The sequence below is a fragment of the Papio anubis genome, chromosome 11, assembly GCF_008728515.1.
Source record: "Papio anubis isolate 15944 chromosome 11, Panubis1.0, whole genome shotgun sequence".
NCBI classification, from domain to species: Eukaryota; Metazoa; Chordata; class Mammalia; order Primates; family Cercopithecidae; genus Papio; species Papio anubis.
In genome coordinates this window covers 83,183,225-83,206,313 of record NC_044986.1, presented here as the reverse complement: position 1 = coordinate 83,206,313, position 23,089 = coordinate 83,183,225, and the positions used below count along the sequence as shown (strand labels likewise).

The 23,089-nt window shown below is 40.2% G+C and overlaps 1 protein-coding gene and 1 pseudogene across 12 annotated transcripts in view; one reads left to right on the top strand and one right to left on the bottom strand.

Annotated features, from left to right (window-relative positions):
• The window catches only part of BMPR1A (bone morphogenetic protein receptor type 1A), a 169,004-nt gene that overhangs the window by 47,808 nt on the left and 98,107 nt on the right, over positions 1-23,089 (bottom strand). For 9 of the 12 annotated variants that reach the window (XM_021943316.2, XM_021943311.2, XM_021943314.2 and 6 more), the window contains one exon: positions 3,382-3,601. In XM_021943316.2, the coding sequence (XP_021799008.1) occupies positions 3,382-3,448 (67 nt within the window). In that variant the 5' untranslated portion in view covers positions 3,449-3,601. The other 3 variants (XM_021943320.2, XM_021943319.2, XM_021943321.2) reach the window with 3 other exon arrangements.
• On the top strand, positions 21,486-22,404 carry LOC103887468 (annotated as a pseudogene).

Sequence of the window (23,089 nt, the reverse complement as noted above, 5' to 3'; positions counted from 1 at the left end):
GAAGCGCAGCCCTCTACTCTCAGCAGAGATAATTGTTGGTCTAATCCAACAATTTTAGTTCCATTCCCCTTGCCAGTGATTTAACATAAGAGCATACAATGAATTTTGGCCACTAAGATGAGAAGGAAGTCTGTTGGGGAGAGGATGAGTGATTGGGGAAAGATTTATCAATTAAAAAGAGATACAAATAGATGTCCCTCTTCTTTAACTGAGCATTGTCAATTCAAGCTTACCTCATCTGCATGTGATGTCTGGTCTCTCAGCAGCCACACTGTGACACTGTGGCTAACCTGACATTTAGAGATGGCACAGTTGAAAAGACAAAGAAGGTGGGTCTTGAGGAGCCACATAATCAACTACAGTCCCCTTATATCCAGACTTCTTGTGTGTTACTACATTTTCCTTATTGTTCAAGTCTTTTTAAAAAAATAAAAATCACCTAACCCAAAATGTCATGCTTAAGCTCTTTTAAAATTTTTTTAAATTATTTGTAGAGGAAAACATTCTTATTGATGGAAGAAATTAAATCTCTCCCAGACCCTTTTAGTTGCCCAATTGATACCTATTTTTCCCCTTTTCCCAGCTAACCAAATTCTGATTTTGTTTGGGGGAACAACACATCCAGCCCTAGGCAATGGATACAGATTAAGCCAACTGTGACAATACTGTTTCTCTGTTTTCTAGTAGCTCTTGCTATGAGAATGATTAGGACTTATGATAAAACCTGTGATACTTTTGCTTTCCTGGTATCAGGTCTAGTTGAGGCCAATGCTGACCCTTTCCCCGTTTTACCTGCCTCAAATGCAGATAATAGTAGCCACTTGGGAACCACAAGGGAAATGTCAAGAAAATTACAGACATGCCAGCCTTGACACTACTCAATAATTGAATGAACAGTAAACATCTACCACCCATGTTAAAAATAAATCTCTATTGAAGTCATTATTAGTTACTTAAAGCTAAAATCCATTTCTGAAATTTGTGACAAAATTCAAAAAAGGGACTAAATATCTACCCAATATTAATATATCCTGCTGTAAAATTTGTGACCAAGTCTTAAAAAAAAAAAAAAAACTTAGTATCTATCAGCTGTTAATATCAGATGACTCATTTTTCTATTCAAACTTTATCTCAATGTAAAGCACTTAAATTTATACCCTAACAGTTGATGGTCAAAACATTCTTGTTTGTATCTAGGATAGGCATTATTATTTCTATTTTACATCAAGGAAACCAAGGTACAGGTAAGTTTATTTTCCTGAGACACAATTCAAAACAAGATAAAGCTAGAGCTAAAGTCAAAAGTTATTTCCATTAATACCCTTCTACAATCCTTCCTAATGATCTCTAAGAAATAACTTTTCTACATTGGTTTTAGCTTTAAGAGCAAACATTTTTATGTTATTTGAAGCAACTATCAAAATAATTTTTTTGAAAGGAAATGTAACAAATTTCACTCTTTATCAGAGAAATGTAATTCTTAATAAGATCTTTTGCTTTTACATAGTAACTAATTACCAACTTATTCCATCTAATAAAAGTTTATTATAGAACAACGTGAATTGGGGCGAGGACTGAGAATTTTGTATTATATTGTCTATGTGTGATCTAAACAGAATTTTAAAAAACTTATGCCAAAATGGAGATTACCTGGGAGTGAGGTAGCAAATATAATATTACTATGAATTTAACTCATCTTTAAAACTATAGCAGCTTTGGTTGATGCTGATCAACAAGGCATGTGACGGATATTGAAGTAAAGGTATTGTACTAAATAATTCGGTGTTTCACAAGTAAAAGTGGCTTTTGCTGAAGGCTCTGTATTCCAAGCATGTTAATACTAAGGATATGATTATAATACTAAGACAAAATAAAAAGAAGCTATAGATTTCATTCTGTTTGTGCTTTAAGATGAAAATACCGGCCGGGCGCAGTGGCTCACACCTGTAATCCCAGCACTTTGGGAGGCCAAGGAGGGTGGATCACGAGGTCAGGAGATTGAGAACATCCTGCCTAACATGGTGAAACCCTGTCTCTACTAAAAATACAAAAAATTAGCCGGGAGTGGTGGTGGGCACCTGTAATCCCAGCTACTCGGGAGGCTGAGGCAGGAGAATGGTGTGAACCCAGGAGGCAGAGCTTGCAGTGAGCCGAGATGGCGCCACTGTACTCCAGCCTGGGCAAGAAAGACTCCGTCTCAAAAAAAAAAAAAAAAAGAAAAAGAAAATATCAAAAGTTTTATGATGTTAATCATGTTTCTTTTTAACAGCAGATATTAATCCAGATCACTGCGAATAAAACGTTAGGAAAAAGCAACCTGTGAAGTAAAAAACTTGAGTATGAAGACATCCAGTAAGTTTTATCTAAAATCCTCTTGCAAAACAGTACCGTCTTTTCAGCTTAAAATATAATCCTACTTAAACCATACAGGAAAAAGCTTATGTGCAAACACAGGCCATCTGGTCCTAAAAGTCATCACAATAACTTCCTGTTTGGGAGTTCTGAGTTGTGAACACATAGTAGCAAAATTACATTATTGGTCATAAACAAACTGTCAGTGCTCTATGAAGAAATTTTAGTATTCAGCATAGACAAGTGCCAGTTATCTTTCTAAAGTCTTTTGACAACAATAAAATGAAATTTTTCTGGGGGGGTGGTACGTGGGGACAGAGTCTTGCTCTGTTGCCCAGGCTAGAGTGCAGTGGTACGATCTCGGCTCACTGCAGCCTCCGCCTCCCGGGATTCAAGTGATTCTCCTGCCTCAACCTCCCTAGTAGCTGGGATTACAGGCACCCGTCATCACACCTAGCTAGTTTTCGTATTTTTTGGTAAAGACGAGGGTTTGCCATGTTGCCCAGGCTGGTCTTGAACTCCTGACCTCATGATCCGCCCACCTCGGCCTCCCAAAGTGCTAGGATTACAGGTGTGAGCCACCGTGCCTAGCCAATAAAATGATTTTTAAATTATTATTTACATTTGCTCCTTATTGTATTTTAAAGGAGAGAGGAATTTTGAAGCTCAGTCTGGAATATCTATTACCCTGTCTTTCAGCCACTAACTGAGGTGGCTTTACATACTTTATCTCATTTAATCCTCACAAGACCTAATGCTGTGTATCATCACGCCTATGTTGTGAAGGAGAAGACAGACTCAGAGAGAATGAGATTTCAAAAACACTTGAAAATGTTTCCATCACAGCCAAGTTAAAAAATTATTTGGCATGTGTTTCATCTTTGCTTCTTTCCTAAAAGCTGTGCTAGTAGGCCTAACTACTGAATAGTTAGGCCTAACTATTCAAACAGGGATGAGTAGAAAGAACAGAAGCAAGAAATAGTGCTTTTTATATACAGAAATACATTACTAAAATGAACACTGATTTACCTTGAACATGAGAAATGATGAAGAGATAGGCTCCCAATAATCTGATGTAAATATATAGCTGAGTCATTGTTCAACTGTAATGTTTCCTGTGTACTGTCACCTTTAATAATTGGTCTTGCTACTTCACCAATTTAAAATGACTATCATTCAGTGAGATTTTCTTGTAAAAGATCGCAAGCACTTGACAATGACTTCAACTCCCACTGCTTTCCTATGACTCCTGAAAGACAAAAACATTTAAAAGGTGAGGAATACAACTGAATTCTGGAAAATTTTCAAAAACTAAACGGGAAACAAATGCCCAAACACACCTTTAAACAACAAAATACATTTTAAAAGATTAAAGCTATCTTTGCTTTTTTTTTTTTTTTTTTTTAGGCACTATAATTTCAAACTTCAAATAATTTAGTAAAAGGCTGCAACCTCTCCTGATCTCAGATAAGCCATATGTACAACAAGGGAAGTATATTAAACAATCTCAATAGTCTTTTCTGGCTGTTCTAAAGTAATTATTTTATTAATAACATGAAAATTCCCAAATATATTAAGACTTAAACAGGAAAAGTCAAATTTAAAACATAAAGGTAACCATCAACATTCTTGTAAATGCTAGTAGATACAATGAAAATACCATCTTTGTAATAAATGATTTATTCTATAGATAGAAAAAGAAGCTGACCTAGAAAATTACACATATTTATTCATTTTATTTTATTTTATCTGAGATGGAGTTTTGCTCTTGTCACCCAGGCTGGAGTGCAACAGCGCCATCTTGACTCACTGCAATCTCCACCTCCCAGGTTCAAGTGATTCTCCTGCCTCAGTCTCCTGAGTAGCTGGGATTACAGATGAGCGCCACTACACTCGGCTAATTTTTGTATTTTTAGTAGAGACAGGATTTCACCATGTTGGCCAGGCTAGTCTCAAACTCCTGACCTCAGGTGATCCGCCCACCTCAGCCTCCCAAAATGCTGGGATTATAGGTGTCAACCACCGTGCCAGGCGAAAATTACACATATTTGTAGAGTATGCTTCATCATTAAAGGAAAAAAAAAAAAGGGAGCCAGGTGCGGTGGCTCACACCTGTAATCCCAGCACTTTAGGAGGTCAAGGTGGGCGCTCACCTGAAGTCAGGAGTTCAAGACCAGCCTGGTCAGCATGGTGAAACCCCATCTCTACTAAAAATACAAGAAATCAGCCAGGCATGGTGACGGGCACCTGTAATCCCAGCTACTCAGGAGGCTGCAGCAGGAGAATTGCTTGAACCCGGGAGATGGAGGTTGCAGTGAGCCGAGATTGCAGATTGTGCCACTGCACTCCAGCCCGGGCGACAGAGCGAGACTCCATCTCAAAAAAAAAAGAAGGCCAGGCGCGGTGGCTCACGCCTGTAATCCCAACACCCAACACTTTGGGAGGCTGAGGCGGGCTGATCATGAGGTCAGGAGATCAAGACCATCCTGGCTAACATAGTGAAAAAGTCTCCACTAAAAATACAAAAAAATTAGCCAGGCGTGGTGGCGGGCACCTGTAGTCCCAGCTACTCAAGAGGCTGAGGCAGGAGAATGGCATGAACCCAGGAGGCAGAGCTTGCAGTGAGCCAAGATCGTGCCATTGCACTCTAGCCTGGGCAACAGAGCGAGAATCCATCAAACGGGAGGGGAGGGGAGGGGAGGGAAAAGGGAAGAAAAAAGGGAAGGGAAGGGAAGGGAAGGGGAAAAGAAAAAAAGGAAAAAAGCGGTATCTTTAAAAAATTATTTACTAAAATATTGCAAATTTGACTTTATTAAGATAAAATTGAACTTCTAATATGGATGACATGAAACATAACCTCTCCAATTAAGGTTTGGTGATACAGACAGTGAACTTTTAAAGGCCTCAAAGTAAAATTGTTAAATAAATAATGGGGAAAAAGGCTAGTTAGTATCAAGATAAATATCATTCTACTTTACCCCCATCCCATTGTTTCAGGTGGTTTGATTTTATTGACTTTCAGCTTGAACTATTCCTGAATGACAAAGATTTTGCTTATCTATGACACAATGACCCTGGTGTGATGTTTACATTAATAACCCGAGCTTTTTATTTTATAATATCTACATAAGAATTTTCACTTTAATTAGCTCTCCAAAGTTATTTACAGTACTGAGGCAAAGAACATTTACAGTAAGGTATCATTTATACGTGTATTTTATATGTGGCTTAGTTCTAAAAATCCCTGCAATCTCTTATCTCTCTAATATGAAATTGTTTCCCATCACATAATGCTGAGAGAAAAAGATGTAAAGTCTAAAGTAACTATAGAATAATGTTTGTCACATGATTTAACAGCATTTCTTTGAAAACTTCTTGAAATAATTCAACTGTCATTCTAAGGATACATGTTCCAGGTTTCAAATTCAAGAGAAGTTTCCAGTGTATTTCCAATCCTAATCTCTCTTCCTCATTTCACTTTTCCCATTAAATATTTCTACTAGAATCACACTCCACCTGTCTAAATCAAACCCACACCTTTCTTGCTCCTCCTCCTCCACTGGCTACCACTCTCCAGTGACCATGCCAGAAACCCTGGCTTTGGTCCTGCCTCCCTTGCTAGGTCTCCACCCCTCTCCAAATTTTCACTTATTAATTTACTCACTTATTCACCAACATTTTTTTTTTTAATTTAATAGGGGTGGGGGCAGGGGGACTCACTATGTTGCCCAGGCTGGTCTCAAACTCCTGGCCTCAAGCAATCCTGTGGCCTTGGCCTCCTCCCAGAGTGCTGAGATTACAGGTATGAACCACTCCAACTGGCCTGCATCTAGAGTACATATTACCGACCCAGTGTTAGGTACCAGAAATACGAATATGAGTATGGTTGCTCCTGCTGCAAGGAGCTCAGTCTTGGGCAGGAGACTGACCACTATGCCATGTTTCATCTTTCATTGTCACTGTTTCCTCATCAGTTTATTTAAAGCTAATATGTGGCCTTGCCTCATTAGAGCTACAACCAAGGCATCCTGCAGAGCTGGCTGGCCACAAGACTCTAAGTGCTTTCCCTTTCAGAGGAAAGAGCTGTGTGTGATTCCTTCCACAAAAACATCCATGACCCTGCTACCCTGGCACAAGCTCAAATTCTGGATCTGCCTTTAACTTAACCTCTCTGAATAAGTTTCCTCATCTTTAAAACTGGAATGAGGCCAACTGTGGTGGCGACCGCCTGTAATCTCAGCTGTAATCCTGGGCTCAAACAGGAACACTTGAGCCCAGAAATTCCAGGTTACAATGCACTGTGATCACAACAGTTAAGAGCCATTGCACTCCAGCCTCAGCAATAGAGCAAGACCCCATTTTAATAAACAAATCTGGAGTGATATTTATTAACTGACAGTTATTTTGAGAACGAAATGAGATAATAGCAAGCACATATTTAAAACAATTTTTAAAATAAATTAAATAAACGTAAATATTTTTAAAATTAAGGAACTCATATAAAATAATAGCTAACACATATTAACCTCTATGTGCCAGTACTGTCATAAATGCTTTGCATATATTGTTATCAAACCATCAACCAACTTATTTAAAGGTTAAATTATTATTTTAATTTTACAGATGAAGAAACAGGCAGGTCGACTTTAAGGAACTTATCAAAGCTCACACAACCGGTAAGTAGAGTCATAATTAATATCAAGGAGGTCTGACTCCAGATTCTACATGTTAACAACTATCCTATACTTCCCTGCCTGATTTTATATATATTACATAATGTAAATACACATTTTAAACTATTTAGGAGAGCCCGGTACACGGTAGGTGCTAAATAGAAGTTCCCTCCTCTAATCCATGTTTATAACACACCTGCCAACCTGGCAAAGGAAGCCACTGACAGGTGCTATCCATGACAATCCAATCTGCAAGAAATTTTTATAGACAAAAAAAGCTGTGATCACTTGTATGGAGAACAGCCATCAAATCTTCCCTGACTACGAGCTCAACACGCATTGGTATTGATGACGACTGCCAAGACATGCATGCAGTCAGAATGAAGGGAAATGCTGCAGTAATCAAAGAGGACAACCATCTTACTTTATTCCACCTGGCCAGGCCTCCTAAGCACTTGAGAGAAGAATGACAGGAATGCAAAGGACATAGCAACCACTCCACTTGAGATACAACCAAAGGAACCCAGGGGTTTTGCTCACAGAGTACATAAGGAATAAAGTTTGAGTGCACCTTTGTCAAAGACATGACCAACGTGATAGAAAGGGAGACTGGACTAAATTTTTTTTTTTTTTTTTTTGGAGGTAGGGTCTTACTCTGTTGCCAAGGCTGAAGTGCAGAGGTACAATCTCAGCTCACTGCCTCCTGGGCTCCAGGCAATCCTCCCACCTTAGCCTCCTGAGTAGCTGGGACCACAAGCACATCTCACCAAGCCTGGCTAATTTTGTGTTTTCTGCAGAGATGGGGTTTTGCCATGTTGCCCAGGCTGGTCTTGAACTCCTGGACTCAAGCAATCCACCCACCTAAACGTCCCAAAGTGCTGGGATTACAGGCGTGAGCCATTAAGCCCGGCCCTAGACTAAATAATCTATGTTATCCCTTCCAACGTTGGAGTCCTGTGGAAACAGTGTTCTTACCATTGAATTATTAATGTACTCACTAAATGTTTATTGTCTGTACTATGCATGATTCTGTATCAGATACCAAGAATACACTGTTTAGAGCCAAACAGTCCTAGCCTTCATGGAGTTCAGAGTCATTAAACAAAACAATTAAGATACTCAAGACACCAAACAAGAAAACACAAATGATACACAATCATAATTCGTGGTCAAAGGAAGAAAAGTGCCAGGTCCTGAAGGAATAGAGGCAGTGACCCCCCTCTAATCCAGATGGAGGGGAAAGGGAATCAATGCTGAGAAGCAACCTTTAAGTTGAGATCTGAAAAATAAAGAGTCAGCCAGGCAAAGAAAGAGGGGATGTTCTAAGCACAGGGAACACCCTGGGCAAAGATCTTGAGGGAGAGAAAAGCAAAGAGAGAACGATGTCTGAAATGTTGAGAATAAGAGATAGTGTAGTGGGAGATGAGGGTGAAGAGGCAGAGAAGACAAAGACCAGATCAGGCAAGGGCATATGAAGGACTTGGGATTTAAGCCTAAGTGGGCATCATCTGAATTCTATGTAATGGACTGGAGGCGATAATGGCAAAAGCAAACAGATCAGTAAGCAGAATATTGTGAAAATTTAGGAGAATGACAATGGTGGTTAAGATTAGGGCAGAATCCATGTGCAGATGGGTGAATTAAAAAAAAAAAAAAAAAGGATAGGTGGCAGTGGTCTAGTGGATGAACTCATGCTATACTTCAAAAATAATTTTTGGCTGGCTATGTGGCTCACACCTGTAATCTCAGCACTTTGGAAGACTGAGGCGGGAGAATCACTTGAGGTCTGGAGTTCAACACCAGCCTGGGAAACACTACAAGACCTCATCTGTACAAAAAACTTTAAAAAATTAGCTGGGCATGGTGGTGCATACCTGTAGTCCCAGACACTAGGGAGGCTGAGGTGGGAGGATCTCTTCAACCCAGGGGTTCAAGGCTGTAGTGAGCTTTGATTATGCCACTGCACTCCAGCCTGGGCAACAGAATGAGGCTTGTCTCAAAAAAAACTCAGCGGTACTTAGCAATGGATTAAATGTAGGGTAAGGGAAAGTGAGGTGTCAAAGAAGATTCCCACATCTGTGGCATGAACAGTTACTGAAATGGGAATAAGTGATTTTGACAGGAGTGAAGAGATCAAAGGTTCAAATTTAGAGATCTGAGATTACCCAAAGGGAACGTGTAATGGGCATTTGGTTCTGAAACTTACAGGACACATTTGGGGCTGAACATACAAACTGGTTATGCCAAAAGCACAGTGATATTCAGCTACGACTCTGGGTAAGATGGCCTTCCAAGAGAGTGACAAGAGGGGAGGGCCCCAGAACACCATTCGTCTAAAAACTCTATTAATAAAGGCATTAACACCACATACATTGATGTGGTATTCACTCATAAAATAATAAAATATAAATAATTTTTTAAAATCAGCTCCAGTATTTATTTGCTGTGTGATTTTGGGGAATTACTTAAGATATCCAGGTCTCCGTTTCCTTCGCCACAAAATAGAGATATTACTAACTCAAAGGAGATAGTTAACTATCCTTTGAGTTAGTAATATCACATCTCAGTAAACATTTCAACAAATAGATGTAATTATTAATAACTGAGCACTTCTCCTTTGTCTCATATTAACTGTTTCTATAATCACATAGCAAAATATTAATCTTATTTTTCAACAATTTTTTTTTTTTTTGAGACAGAGTTTCGCTCTTGTTGCCCAGGCTGGAGTGCAATGGCGTGATCTCGGCTCACCGCAACCTCCACCTCCTGGGTTCAAGCAATTCTCCTGCCTCAGCATCCCGAGTAGCTGGGATTACAGGCATGAGCCATCATGCCCGGCTAATTTTTGTATTACTAGTAGAGACGAAGTTTCTCCATGTTGGTCAGGCTGGTCTCAAACTTCCAACCTCAGGTGATCCTCCCGCCTCTGCCTCCCAAAGTGCTGGGATTATAGGCGTGAGCCACCACGCCCAGCCTTTTTTTTTTTTTTTTGAGACAAAGTCTTGCTCTCTTGCCTAGGCTGGACTACAGTGGTGCAACCTCTGCTCACTGCAACCTTCACCTCATGGGTTCAAACGATTCTCCTGCTTCAGCCTCGGAGTAGCTGGAACTACAGGTACGCACCACCATGCCCAACTAATTTTTCTATTTTCAGTAGAGACAGGGTTTCGCCATGTTGGCCAGGTTGGTCTTGAACTCCTGACTTCAGGCGATCCGTACACCTTGGCCTCCCAAAGTGCTGGGATAACAGGTGTGAGCCACCGTGCCCGGCTGCAATCATTCTTAAAATTATATAACGTCTAACGATAAAACATATTTTTTAATTCCTAAATGATTCATCGGAATTTTTACATTAAATTAAAAATATCTTGCAACGTGAAGAAAATGAGGAGATGCACATATTTGACATGCAGCATAATCAAAATTTTTAAATCATGCTGCCATTTAAAAGCTATTGAATAGTCAGACAAAATAGGCATCTAAATAAATTTACTTCCCCTTGCTATATACACAGACTGGTACCATTTCTTTACAGGAAAATAACATTAAGGCAGAATTACTCAAATATAAATAATTTCTTTTTTAAGTAAAAGATTTTAAGGCTTCTCAAACAGCAAGACAACTGAACCAACAGTGCAATTGGAACTTTAAAAAAAAAAAAAAAAAAACAGGAAAAGGCTGAAGTCAGCTGAAAAAACAGACTAAAGTCATTCTTTCCTCTTCCCGTTAAGCCCCCCACCCTTGATTTTCACTTTCTAGTAGAGAAGTTTGGGAATTTCCAACAAGCTGGCCAGCAGCCAATTCCATAAAAGAGCAAGGAGAAAACTCCCCTTTCCAGGGGTCCCTCCCCCCAGGCAGCTCCAGGCGCCGGGTCTGACAAGCTTTCTGAGAAGGAATAGACTCACTGCAGACTTCCTGGCTCCAAGGCCATTGTTCGCATGGCTGCTCTGCTCCTGATCCAGGGCCTGGATTAGCATAAGAATATCATCTTTTCCCTTAACAAGCAACTCATCCATTCCTTCCCGATCTCTACACTCCTCCCCATCAATTCTTAGAAGAATACACACTTGTACAACCGAAGCAACATCACTCGCAGTTATTTACATCAGTGTAGAAAACAATATCCCCCAAATCTAAACATAAACCCTGAAGAAAATAACTTGCTTAAAGAGTTGTCTGAGTGCATCTGAGGTAATACACAGAAATCTTACTGAAATGCCTGCCTTGGCATCCACGCTGTCAGATCTTGCTATGGGTAAGATATTCATAACAGGGTCTTTTAGAAAGTTTTACAATAATGCCCGTGGGCCAGGACCAAAGAAAGCCAACCACGCAACTTAAGTGATGACCTAAAACAGGGATAGGGAAGTTCCACTGTATAACACTTCCACCGTCATGTCTCCATCACTTTGAGGTTACCAATTTCATTGCCACCCCTGATATGACTTTCCAACTCCACCTTTCCCCCATGCTCAATTATTAATTAATAATCAAAACAAGCCCATATTTAACCTTCATATTTCTGTTCAACTGTCCCTGCCCAATCAAATCCTTCACTTTTCTTCTGTGCCAAGATAGTTTCCCCAACACAAGTATAAACTCTTCCAGGACCAGAGAATCAAGACAATCTAGTATAGCATTATATATAGTTGATGTTAGTTGATTTATTTGTGTGTTTTATATCCTTCACCAGGACCTCAATATTAGATGCAAAAGAAATGTTTCCAGGTTTCTGAAACATTCTTCAAATAGATAATGTTTTCAAAACATCATTCAACCTTGTACTACAAAAACATCATTCAACCTTGTACTACAAATTCCCTAATCTAGTTTCTCCAAAGTTTTTTGTTTGTATAACTGTATTAAACAACAACAAAAATCTTACAATTACAACTAGATTGAACTATACAGCAATCTTTGGCATATCTGTACTTTGAAGAGATTCGTAATGTTTGTCAGCTGTTTATTTAAGAGGCCTAGGTGTTACTCTTCTGTTTCTCCTCTAGAACACGCACACATGACTAAAAACAGGTGAAGTGAATCAGTTATTACAGAACTGTCTGGAAGGGGAGAGGGTTTGGTCACCCCATAGACATACTATGGGTACAAGTTGAGTACTCCTTATCAGAAATGCTTGGGACCAGAAGCGTTTTGGATTTTTGATTTTTTAAATTTGTAATATTTGCACTATCTATACTTACTGGTTCAGCAACTCGAATCCAAAACTGTGAAATCCAGAACACCCCAATGAGCATTTCCTTTGAGCGTCATGTCGACACTCAAAAAGCTTCACGTTTTATAGCATTTCAGATTTCAGATTTTTGGATTAGGGATGCTCAACCTGTACTGGTAAATTGAAGAGGGAGACAAGAGTTTAATGTGGTGATAAAGAGTTCAGAGTCTAGCATAAAACAGATGATCAAGGTCTTTTGTGCAGATTAAATCAGAGAAACTCAGGTATGTGGTGGTATTTAATGGCACCTGTTTAGCATCCTATCATCACTGTGATTTTTATAACTTACAAATTAGTTTTACATGCATTATCCCATCTCTTTGATCCTTACAGTAAGTAAAATCATTCCTACTTACAGAGAAAGGATAGGTTCAGGGAGATAAATAACTTGGTGAATTCCATGTAGCTAGTATATATGACAAACTAACACCCAGGTTTTCTAATCCAAAGTGCAGCGTTTTGTCGGGTATACCATGAGCACATATGTTAAATGAGAAAGTCGAAGTTATTTTTTATTGAGCTCTGTAAGATCTTTTTTCATCTTCATAACTCTGCAAAAAAAAAAAAAAAGTGAAGCACAAAGTTAAGAAACTTGCCCAAGTTGGCCAGGCATGGTGGCTCATGAGGTCAGGCACTGGAGAGCAGCCTGGCCAACATAGTGAAAACCCTGTCTCTACTAAAAATACAAAGAATTAGCCAGGCGTGGTAGCGGGCGCCTGTAAACCCAGCTACTTGGGAGGCTGAGGCAGGAGAATCGCTTGAACCCGAGAGGTAGAAATTGCGGTGAGTCGAGATCGCACCACTGCACTCCAGCTCAGGTGACAGTGCGAGACTCTGTCTCAAAAAAAAAAAAAGAAAGAAAAAGAAAGAAACTTGCCCAGATTAACACAACCAGTAAGTGGCAGGTTTGCTGCTGACAAAGCCCAAATTCCACTTGTTACTGCATGTTAAGGCGCTGGCAGGAAAGTAATGAGATTAAAAAACAGAAAGTACTGTGTCCCTTTTTACACTATTGCTTTTCAGCCAAAAAAAAAAAAAAAGGCCCCTCTTCTATCTATAGACTCTGCTTTCTGACGCTGGAGCTGGGATGCTGCTGACAATATGTCCTTCACCAGCTGGCTCCTGGAGAGGCTCTGCCAACTGGGGAACTAGAGAAAGCTGGAAGAGGGGAGAAGGGACTTTCTTTTCCCCGATTTGGTTCGCTGTTCCTGTCAATTACCTGAATGCCACTGGCATTCAACTGGCAGCAGCAATGTACACTCTCTGCTTCCTTCCACACTCCCAGAATCAACCCCATGGAATCCTTTTAGGCCCAGTGGTGCCTACTCCTCAGGGTCTCAGTCCCAGCTCCTCAAAAACCCCACTTTGCACTCCCCTCAGGCATCAGCAGTGGCTGGGTTACCACCCCCTCCTAAGAGGATCTAAAAAATGCAGGTGACTTTTTGGTTGGAATAATGTCTAGGATATGACAGGACATACAGTTTGACCAGGGACCAGGATAGAAAACACAATGTGCAGGGACAATCCTTCAAAATAAAGAACTGTCTTAACCAAATGCTAACAGTACTCTCCTTGTTGAGAAACACTGGTTCTTGTTTTGTGGGGGCAGGAGAAGGTAATTTTTCTTCGTCAACTGCTTGGTCAATTTGTAGAGAAACACTAATTCTGGCCTAGTATATATAACTATCATACTTATTATTATCTAATAATATAACCATTATTATCTAATGGTTTCTTTGTAGTTCCAGCTGGTCAAGTGGCAACAATATTAAATCTCTAAGAAGAAAAATTATCTTGATCAAACTAATGTCCGAATACAACTTTACTTTTTCCCTTCCCACCTGACCGCTTTAAAGAGGAATTGTTTTTGCTGTGTTAACCATGGTGCTTGTACAATGCAAAAGCAATTTTAAAAAATCAATCATTTATTTCCACTTATGTATCTATTTAAATTTTTTTTTTTAATTCAGGATGCAAAGATTTCCCCTAAGATCTCAGGAGTAGAGGCTCCTACGCTAGGCATATTCTATCTTCCACACCACAAAAAGTTCAGGGGTGAGCTGGTCTAACAGTCTCAGGACTTTCATGGGCCCTGCAGTGACAAAGTCACTCTTCTCAGACTCAATATGAATAAGGCAGTCCCAGAAACTGCTGGCAGCTATGTTGGGCCCAGAAGGAGAACCAGAAGGCAGAGCCAGGAGACTGAAAGAAGCCAGATCCCGGGAGACATCGATGAGCTGCTCAAGCAATCTTGTCTGAAGCCTGAATTACTTTGGGACTCTTCAGTTAAGAGCCAATAAATTCCATTTTTAAGGTCAGAGACAGTTAATTTTTCTGTTACAATCAAAAATATTCCAGCTAATATAGCTAATATGAGGATTAAAGAGAAAGGCACACTTGAGTATTCTGGGTCAGATTAGCATAAAATTAGCAATTCTGAATAAAGGCAAATAAATGTCTCATCAGAAAAGATACTTGCTAACATCTTAAAAGAAGACACAGGCTGCTATAAGGGCTATTTTTAAGACAACTCGGGCCTGCACAGTGGCTCTCGCCTGTAATCCCAGCACTTTGGGAAGCTGAGGCAGGCAGATCACTTGAGGCAGGGAGTTCGAGACCAGCCTGGCCAACACGGTGAAACCCCATCTCCACTAAAAATACAGAAATTAGCTGGGCATGGTGGTGGGTGCCTGTAATCCCAGCTACCTGAGGCCAAGGCAGGAGAATTGCTTGAACCTGGGAGGTGGAGGTTGCAGTAAGCTGAGATTGTGCCACTGCATTCCAGCCTGGGCAACAAAGCGAGACTCTGTCTCAAAGGAAAAAAAAAAAAAAATTCAGCTCAAATAGTATAAAAATTGACTTAACAATGTTACCAGCAACTATACAATTTGTCACTTATCTTTCCTTGCCTCTTCCCTCCCAAATTTGCTAGATCCTACGTCTTTCCCACCTCCGTTAACAGCCTCTTTACTTGGTGTAAAATCTTAAAAAGTCCCAGGTCTAAAATCTTTTTTTATTTTTATTTTTAGAGTATCACTACATAGATATAACCAGGCCTAAAATCTCAAGTCATTCTTGACAAATTCCTCTTTCCTTCTCGCATTCCATTTCCTATCTGTCATCAAATCCACTGGTTCTACCTGCAGAATCTATCCAGAACCCATCCCCACACCTAGCACTCCTCTTCTTTCTGGCTGTTTCTTTCTCTTTAGCATTTGTCATACTATATAATTTGATATAATTTACTCTGTATTTTATTGCCTGCCACCTGCTCCAGAATATATGCTCCATGAGGCCAGGAGGGTTAGTCTGTTTCACTCACTTTGTATTTTTAGCACCCAGAACAGTGCTTAGCACATAGTCAATACTAAATAAATATTTGTTGAGAGAATGACTGAATAGAGCAGAAGGAATTAAAATGTTATGCCAATTCCTTTTACTTTTATATACAAACTGGACTTTCCCAAAAGAGCAGTACAGTGGATAAACTATCCCATTTCCTTATCTCAACACAATTGAAATGATATAAAAACCACACCACTTCCTTTTGCTCACTTCCATCCCTGACTTGTGTCAAGATCCGGAGAAGAGAAAGTTTCCACTGTTTTCATGGATATCCTCAAGTTTGAGATATAAATTAAAAGGGCTTAAGAAAGGCTTGGAAAAGTAAACACCACGTCCCCAAATCTAAAATGTTGCTTAAGGCAAACAATGGCTTGGGTTATGCTTTTACAGTACCACATGTTATACCAAGTTAAATAATTATGGAAACAATTACAGACAAAAAGAAAATGCAGTCTTTCTTTGGTACAAACAATGTGGTCTGACAAAGGGAACTTCAAAGCATGATCTAAATTCAACTGCAAACTTTCAGTATGTAAACACCACACTGAAGGTTCAAAGGTAGTATGTGTATGTAAAATTTAAGTCTCTAACTGCCCTGAATAAGGGCAGAAGGTGTTAAAATAGATTTTAACAATTCTTCCTTGACAAGCATGACCAAAAAAGGACAGCATAGAAAACTAAAATCTTACAAACCCGTAGGTTTAAGAAAGAACTCCCTCAAGATGACAGATTCCTGCTATATGCACGTGAAGTTCATGAACTTGGGAACCTAGGAAGAGTTTCCCTCCTTGGGAACAAAATATCTGTACTTCATTTTCTTTATTCTGTGTTAGAACATCTTTTCAGGTTGAAACGTACTGGTTTAGGATGTTGTAAGAAGTTCTAGGCCGGGTGTAATGGCTCATGCCTGTAATCCCAGCACTTTGGGAGGCCGAGACGGGCGGATCACGAGGTCAGGAGATCGAGACCATCCTGGCTAACACGGTGAAACCCCGTCTATATTAAAAAATACAAAAAACTAGCCGGGCAAGGTGGCGGCGCCTGTAGTCCCAGCTACTCGGGAGGCTGAGGCAGGAGAATGGCGGGAACCCGGGAGGCGGAGCTTGCAGTGAGCTGAGATCCGGCCACTGCACTCCAGCCTGGGTGACAGAGCGAGACTCCGCCTCAAAAAAAAAAAAAAAAAAAAAGTAGTTCTATGGCATGAGATGGATTTGACATTTACTTGCCCTTGCTTTCCTTTTTTTTTTTTTTGGATATGGAGTCTCACTCTGTTGCCCAGGCTGTAGTGCAATGGCACAATCTCGGCTCACTGCAATCTCTGCCTCCCAGATTCAAGCAATTCTCCTGCCTCAGCCTCCTAAGTAGCTGGGACTACAGGTGCATGCCACCACATTTGGCTAGGCTGGTTTCGAACTCTTGATCTCAGGTGATCCACCAGCCTCAGCCTCCCAAAGTGTTGGAATTACAGGCGTGAGCCATGGCGCCCGGCCCCATTTAGCATCTTTCTTTAAGCCCAGGTACCTTTCTGATTTTTTCCTGGAATTTCTAGTTTAAACACACATCAACTTGCCTTTGATTTCAAAGAAAGGATTGTAAGTGACATAACAGCATTGCCTTATATATTGTTAAACTTTCAATAGATATATAAAAACTTCACTGTTTTTATATGTATAATGCTTTAATTTTGTTCACATAACACTGTGAAGTATTTCCATGATGGATACTTGTAGTTCTTCTTAATTCATTTTCATTGTTATCTAGAGTTTTATCCTGTGAATACCTTATGGCCATATTTGCCCATTCTCTTGTTGATGAACATCTTCTTCTTAAAGATGAGGTCTTGCCATGCTGGTCTAGGCTGGAGTGCAGGAGCTATTCACAGGTGCAATCAGATTGCACTGCCTCAGTCTCCCAAGTAGTCCCAATTACAGGTGCACACCACGGTGCACAACCATGTTGATGGATATTTTAGATTATTTCCAATTTAGTATAAGCAATGCAGCAATAAATAAACTTGAAGAGATGCTTTTGTTGTTGTTTGGGCAGATAAAACTGTAGGTTAGATTTGCAGAAGTGGGATTCTAGGTCTAACAGCGGTTTTGGTTTTTTTGAACAATACAGGTTGGAACCACATGGGTCAACTTATAAGCAAATTCTTTTGTTTGTTTGTTTGTTTTTTTGAGATGAGTCTCACTCTGTCGTCCAGGCTGGAGTGCAGTGGTGCAATCTTGGCTCATCTCAACCTCCGCCTCCCGGGTTCAAGATATTTTCCTGCCTCAGCCTCCCAAGTAGCTAGGACTACAGGCGCATGCCAGCAAGTCTGGTTAATTTTTATATTTTTAGTAGAGACGGGATTGGCCAGGCTGGTCTCGAACTCCTGACCTCAGGTGATCCACCTGCCTCAGCCTCCCAAAGTGCTGAGATTACAGGCATGAGCCACCGCTCCCGGCCTCTTCTTTTCAATAAGTATAACAATGTCTTCATAATGCAAGCAAACATGGGCTGAAAATACAGTACTTAGCTGGGCACTGGTGGCTCACACCTGTAACCCCAGCACTCTGAGAGGCCAAGGCAGGAGGATCACTTGAGCCCAGGAGTTTGAGACCAGCCTGAGCAACGTAGCAAGACCCCATCTCTATATTTAAAAAAATAATAATAAAAGAAAATAGATGATTCACTTTGTCTTTGGTGCCTTTGTCTTACATTTAAGCCTTTAATCCATTTAGAGCTTATTTTTGTATATGGTGAAAGACAGGGGTGCAGTTTCACTATGCATATGTATATCCAGTTTTCCCAGCACTATTTATTGAAGACTGTCTTTTTCCCAAAGCATGTTCTTGGCACCTTTGCCAGCTGGCTATAAATATGTGGATTTATTTCTAGGTTCTCTATTCTGTTCAATTGGTCTATTGTCTGGTTTTATGCTAGTACCATGCTGTTTGATTACTAGAGCTTTGCAGTATATCTTGAAGTCTGGTAGTGTGATGCCTCTAGCTTTGTCCTTTTGGCTCAGAACTGCTTTGGCATTTGCAGTCCTTTGTGGTCCCATATTAATTTTAGGATTGTTTTTTCTATTTCTGTGAAGACTGTCACTGGTATTTTGATAGGGACTGCATTGAATCTACAGCTTGCTCTTCGTAGTATGGTCATTTTCACAGTATTAATTCTTCAAATCCTTGAAAATGGATGTCTTTCCATTTTTTGTGCCTGCTTCAATTTTCTTCATCAGTGTTTCATGGTTTTCCTTGTAGAGATTTTTCAACTCCTTGGTCAAATGTATTTCATTTTTTGGTAGCTTTTGTATATGGATTACTCTCTTCTTTTTCTGCTAGTTCATTATTGATGTATAGAAACACTACTAATTTTTGTATATTGATTTTGTATTCTGCAACCTTACTAAATTCATTTATCAGTTCTAAGAGTTTTATGGTGAAGCTTTTAGGGTCTTCTACATATGTGAGCGTGGCGATTCGACTTCCTCCTTTCCAATTTAGATGCCCTTTATTTCTTTCTCTTGCCTAATTGCTCTAGCGAGGACTTCCAGTCTTCATGTTTCATTATATCATTTTGCAATTCCAAATGTAAAACACTGATATAAGCACAATTTTAAAATACTGAAGAACAAAAGAATACGTTTAACAAATAGAAAGATAAATCATATTAGGTACAGAAAGCCTAAATATTAGGTATGTCAACTGTTCCTAAATTATAAATTTAATGAAAGTCTTTATCACATTAAGGAAGTTCCCTTCTTAGTTTGCTGAGAGGTTTCATCATGGAGTTAAATTTCATCAAGTGCTTTTGCTTCATCTAGTGATATGATCACAGAGTTTTTCTCCTTCAATGTACAAATGAATAAATTAATACTAATTCATATTAAGAACTTTCTTGAATAAACCATCGGTGGTGGTTTTTCTTTTTTTTTTCTTTTTTTCTGAGACAGAGTCTCGCTCTGTCGCCCAGGCTGGAGTGCTGTGGCCGGATCTCAGCTCACTGCAAGCTCCGCCTCCCAGGTTTACGCCATTCTCCTGCCTCAGCCTCCCAAGTAGCTGGGACTACAGGCGCCTGCCACCTCACCCGGCTAGTTTTTTGTCTTTTTAGTAGAGATGGGGTTTCACCGTGTTAGCCAGGATGGTCTCGATCTACTGACCTCGTGATCCACCTGTCTCGGCCTCCCAAAGCGCTGGGATTACAGGCTTGAGCCACCGCGCCCAGCCTGTGGTGGTTTATAAACATGTCCACAAATTCCTTCATACTCTTCTTTTTAAGAGGTGGAAACTAATTCCTTTGAGTATGGGTTAAACTGAGTGACTTCCTTCTAACAAACAGGATAAAGAAATACCACAGGCTCCTGCCTGTAGTAACAGCACTTTGGGAGGAATAGGCAGGAGGACTGCTTGAGACCAAGAGTTTGAGACCAGCCTGGTCAACATAGCAAGACCCCATCTCAATTTAACTCATCTCAATTTAATTAAAAAAAGAAAAGAAAAGAAAAGAAAAAGTAATGACTAGGTCCTTAAAAAGCACTGCCGTTTTCTCCTTGCTTTTTCTGGATCACTAGTTCTGAAGAAAGCCAGCTGTCACAGTGTGAGGACACTCAAGGAGCCTGAGTAGGCCCATGGGGTGAAGAACTGAGGCCTCCTGCCAAACGCCATGTGAGTGTGCCACCTTGGAAGTGTATTCTCCCTGAGTCAGGCTTTCAGATGACTGTAGCCCCGGCTGACTTCCTGACTGCAACCTTGTGAGACATAAAGATTAGAACCACATCCAGCTAGGCTACTCCTGAATTCTTGTAAGTTAAGGTTTCACGTCATTAAGTTTTTGGATAAACTGTTATGAAGCAATGATAATTAACATGCTATTCTTAGATTCCTGAGATAATTTCAATTTGTCATTATTGTATAATAAATAATGTATTCAGTCTTTGACCCTAGTTCTTGGGGGAGAACCTCTTAATTCATGGAATTTCCTTGGTAGGAGGAGTGCCTTTGTTACTCACGAGCCTCACGGATCATTCCTGAGATTATGCTAACAAGATGACTCAGAAAGGGGTCTGCTCACCAGAAAGGCCACCATGTGTAGAAGGATGGCGTTTGAGCCAGCTAGGCCTCTAAGGAAGAAAGGAGAGAACACTGAAGGTTTGAGTTCAATCACATGGCAAATTATTCCATTACACCTACATATAAAATCTCCATACACCATGGCTCAGGTAGGCTTCCTGATTGGTGAGCATACTGATGTGTCAAGAGGGTGACACACCATGATTCCAGGAGAAGAGAGCACAGAAGCTCCGTGTTAGGAACCCTCCCAGTTCCCTGTATCTCATTTGGCTGGTCCTGATCTGTATTCTTCATAATTAAAGTGTAACTTAAGTATACCGCTTTCCCAGGTTCAGTCAGTCACTTTATAAATTATCAAACTTGAGGGGATTCATGGGAACCCCCAGATTTGCAGCCAGTTCATTGGAAGCACAGGTGGTCTGGGGACCACCAAACTTTTAACTGGTACTTGCAGCAAGGGCAGTCTCGTTGGGAACTGCGCCCTTAAACCTGTGGAGTCTCAGGCAGACTCTGGAGTCTCAGTCAGAACTGTATTACAGTCAGCATTGTAGACATGAGATATATACATATAAAATATTTAAACATACTACTGGACTTGTTTCGCTTCTATCTTGTTAGATTTTACATAAGCAAGATTGGCCAATAATTTATTTCATATTAGCCACGCTTGGTTTTGGTATCAAGGTTATACTAGTCACAATAAACTGAGGAACTTTCCTTAATTTGCTATTCTCTGGAACAGCGTGTGTAAATGTGGACATACCTACGACCTGGATAGCTGAAAAGAATTCACCCTTAAGATAATCTGGGCCAGGTAGGGAGATGGGGCCTTGGGGAGAGACTCTGGAGCTGGTCCCGACCCGCAGACTACTCTCCCCTGTGGCTGACTGTGCTGGGCTGCGCAAGGCCAGGGCTCCCACCGTTCTCGAAATGCCACAGGTACTAAACAGACAAGTACTTTGAAACAAGAAGATGCTTCTAAAAGAGGAAGTTCATTATACTTGCTCACTACAACAATGTAGTGAATGAACGTTCTATTTGTCAAGCTCTGTGGTTATCCTTTATGTCACAAGAAGCTGGGAATTAAATATAAAATTTCAAAACCAGTAAAGTCTATGATATTACTGAAAGAAAGTCTTTTTGCAGCAATTTTTGTTATTAAGCATCTGAGTTTTTTGAAGCACAAATTCCCAAAACTCCAGTATGGGGAGAGGCATCCTGATTTTCAACTATTAAAGGAAGGGCAAAGTGGCCATTCTGGAAAAGAAGTACAGTTATGCAGTAAAGCCATTAAAACATCAGATATAGACAATCCTAGCCACTTTGAAAAGCAATATGAATCTAGTTCTTCTAGCACTCATAATGACAGCAGCAGTGATAATGAGCAGACTTTGTTTCCTCCATTCTACCAGGAAACAGACCAAATTCAACAAGTATTAGACCACAGCTGCACCAAAAAAGCATAATGAAAAAGAAAGCTGATCTCAAAGCTAATGCCAAACACAAAGAACAGACAGTAGTGGATGTCACTGAGCAGTTAGGCAATTGCAAATTAGATACTGAGGAGAAAGCTGCTACATGTGAACTTCCTTTACAGAAAGTAAATACTTAAGAGTTCTTCAAATAGTACTTTGCCTGAAAGATTAAAGCTTCAGAAAATTCTGAAAGTAAATACAGTAGGTCAGAAATAACTCTAGTAGGAGTTATTAAGTGCGGAGTTAATAAGTTATTAATAACTTAAGGAGTTATTAAGTTATTAATAAGAAAAGTGCGGGGCACTTTAACAGAAATTTTGCCAAATCAAACCAAGTTTCTAGGTCAGTCTCTGGTGCAGGTGTGTCCTGAAGTGGCAGAGAAACTTACTTAAAGTTTTGAAGGAGACTTTGGATGGAAGACAGAAGAAACTTTGAGGTTTTTGTATGGTCAGAATTACGCTTCTGTGTGTCTGAAACCCGAAGCCTCTCTGGTTAAAGAACTTAGTGACGCCGGGTGTAGTGGCTCATGCCTGTAATGCCAGCACTCTGGGAGGCCAAGACAGGCGGATCACCTGATGTCAGGAGTTCCAGACCAGCCTGGCCAACATGGTGAAACCCTGTCTCTACTAAAAATATACTAATTAGCTGGGTGTGGTGGCAGGTGCCTATAATCCCAGCTACTTGGGAGGCTGAGGCAGAAGAATTGCTTGAATCCAAGAGGTGGAGGTTGCAATGAGTGGAGGTCACACCACTGCACTCCAGCCTGGGTGACAGAGCGAGACTCTGTCTCCAAAAAAAAAAAGAACTTAATGACATAATCTTAGACCCAGATAGTCTCATTCCCCCTGCCTGGAAGGAGTCTCAACAGTTTGGATGAGTCTTTACCTTTTAGGGGCTCAGATACAGCCATTAAACCACTGACGAGAACTTGGAAAAAGAAACTGAAAAGTT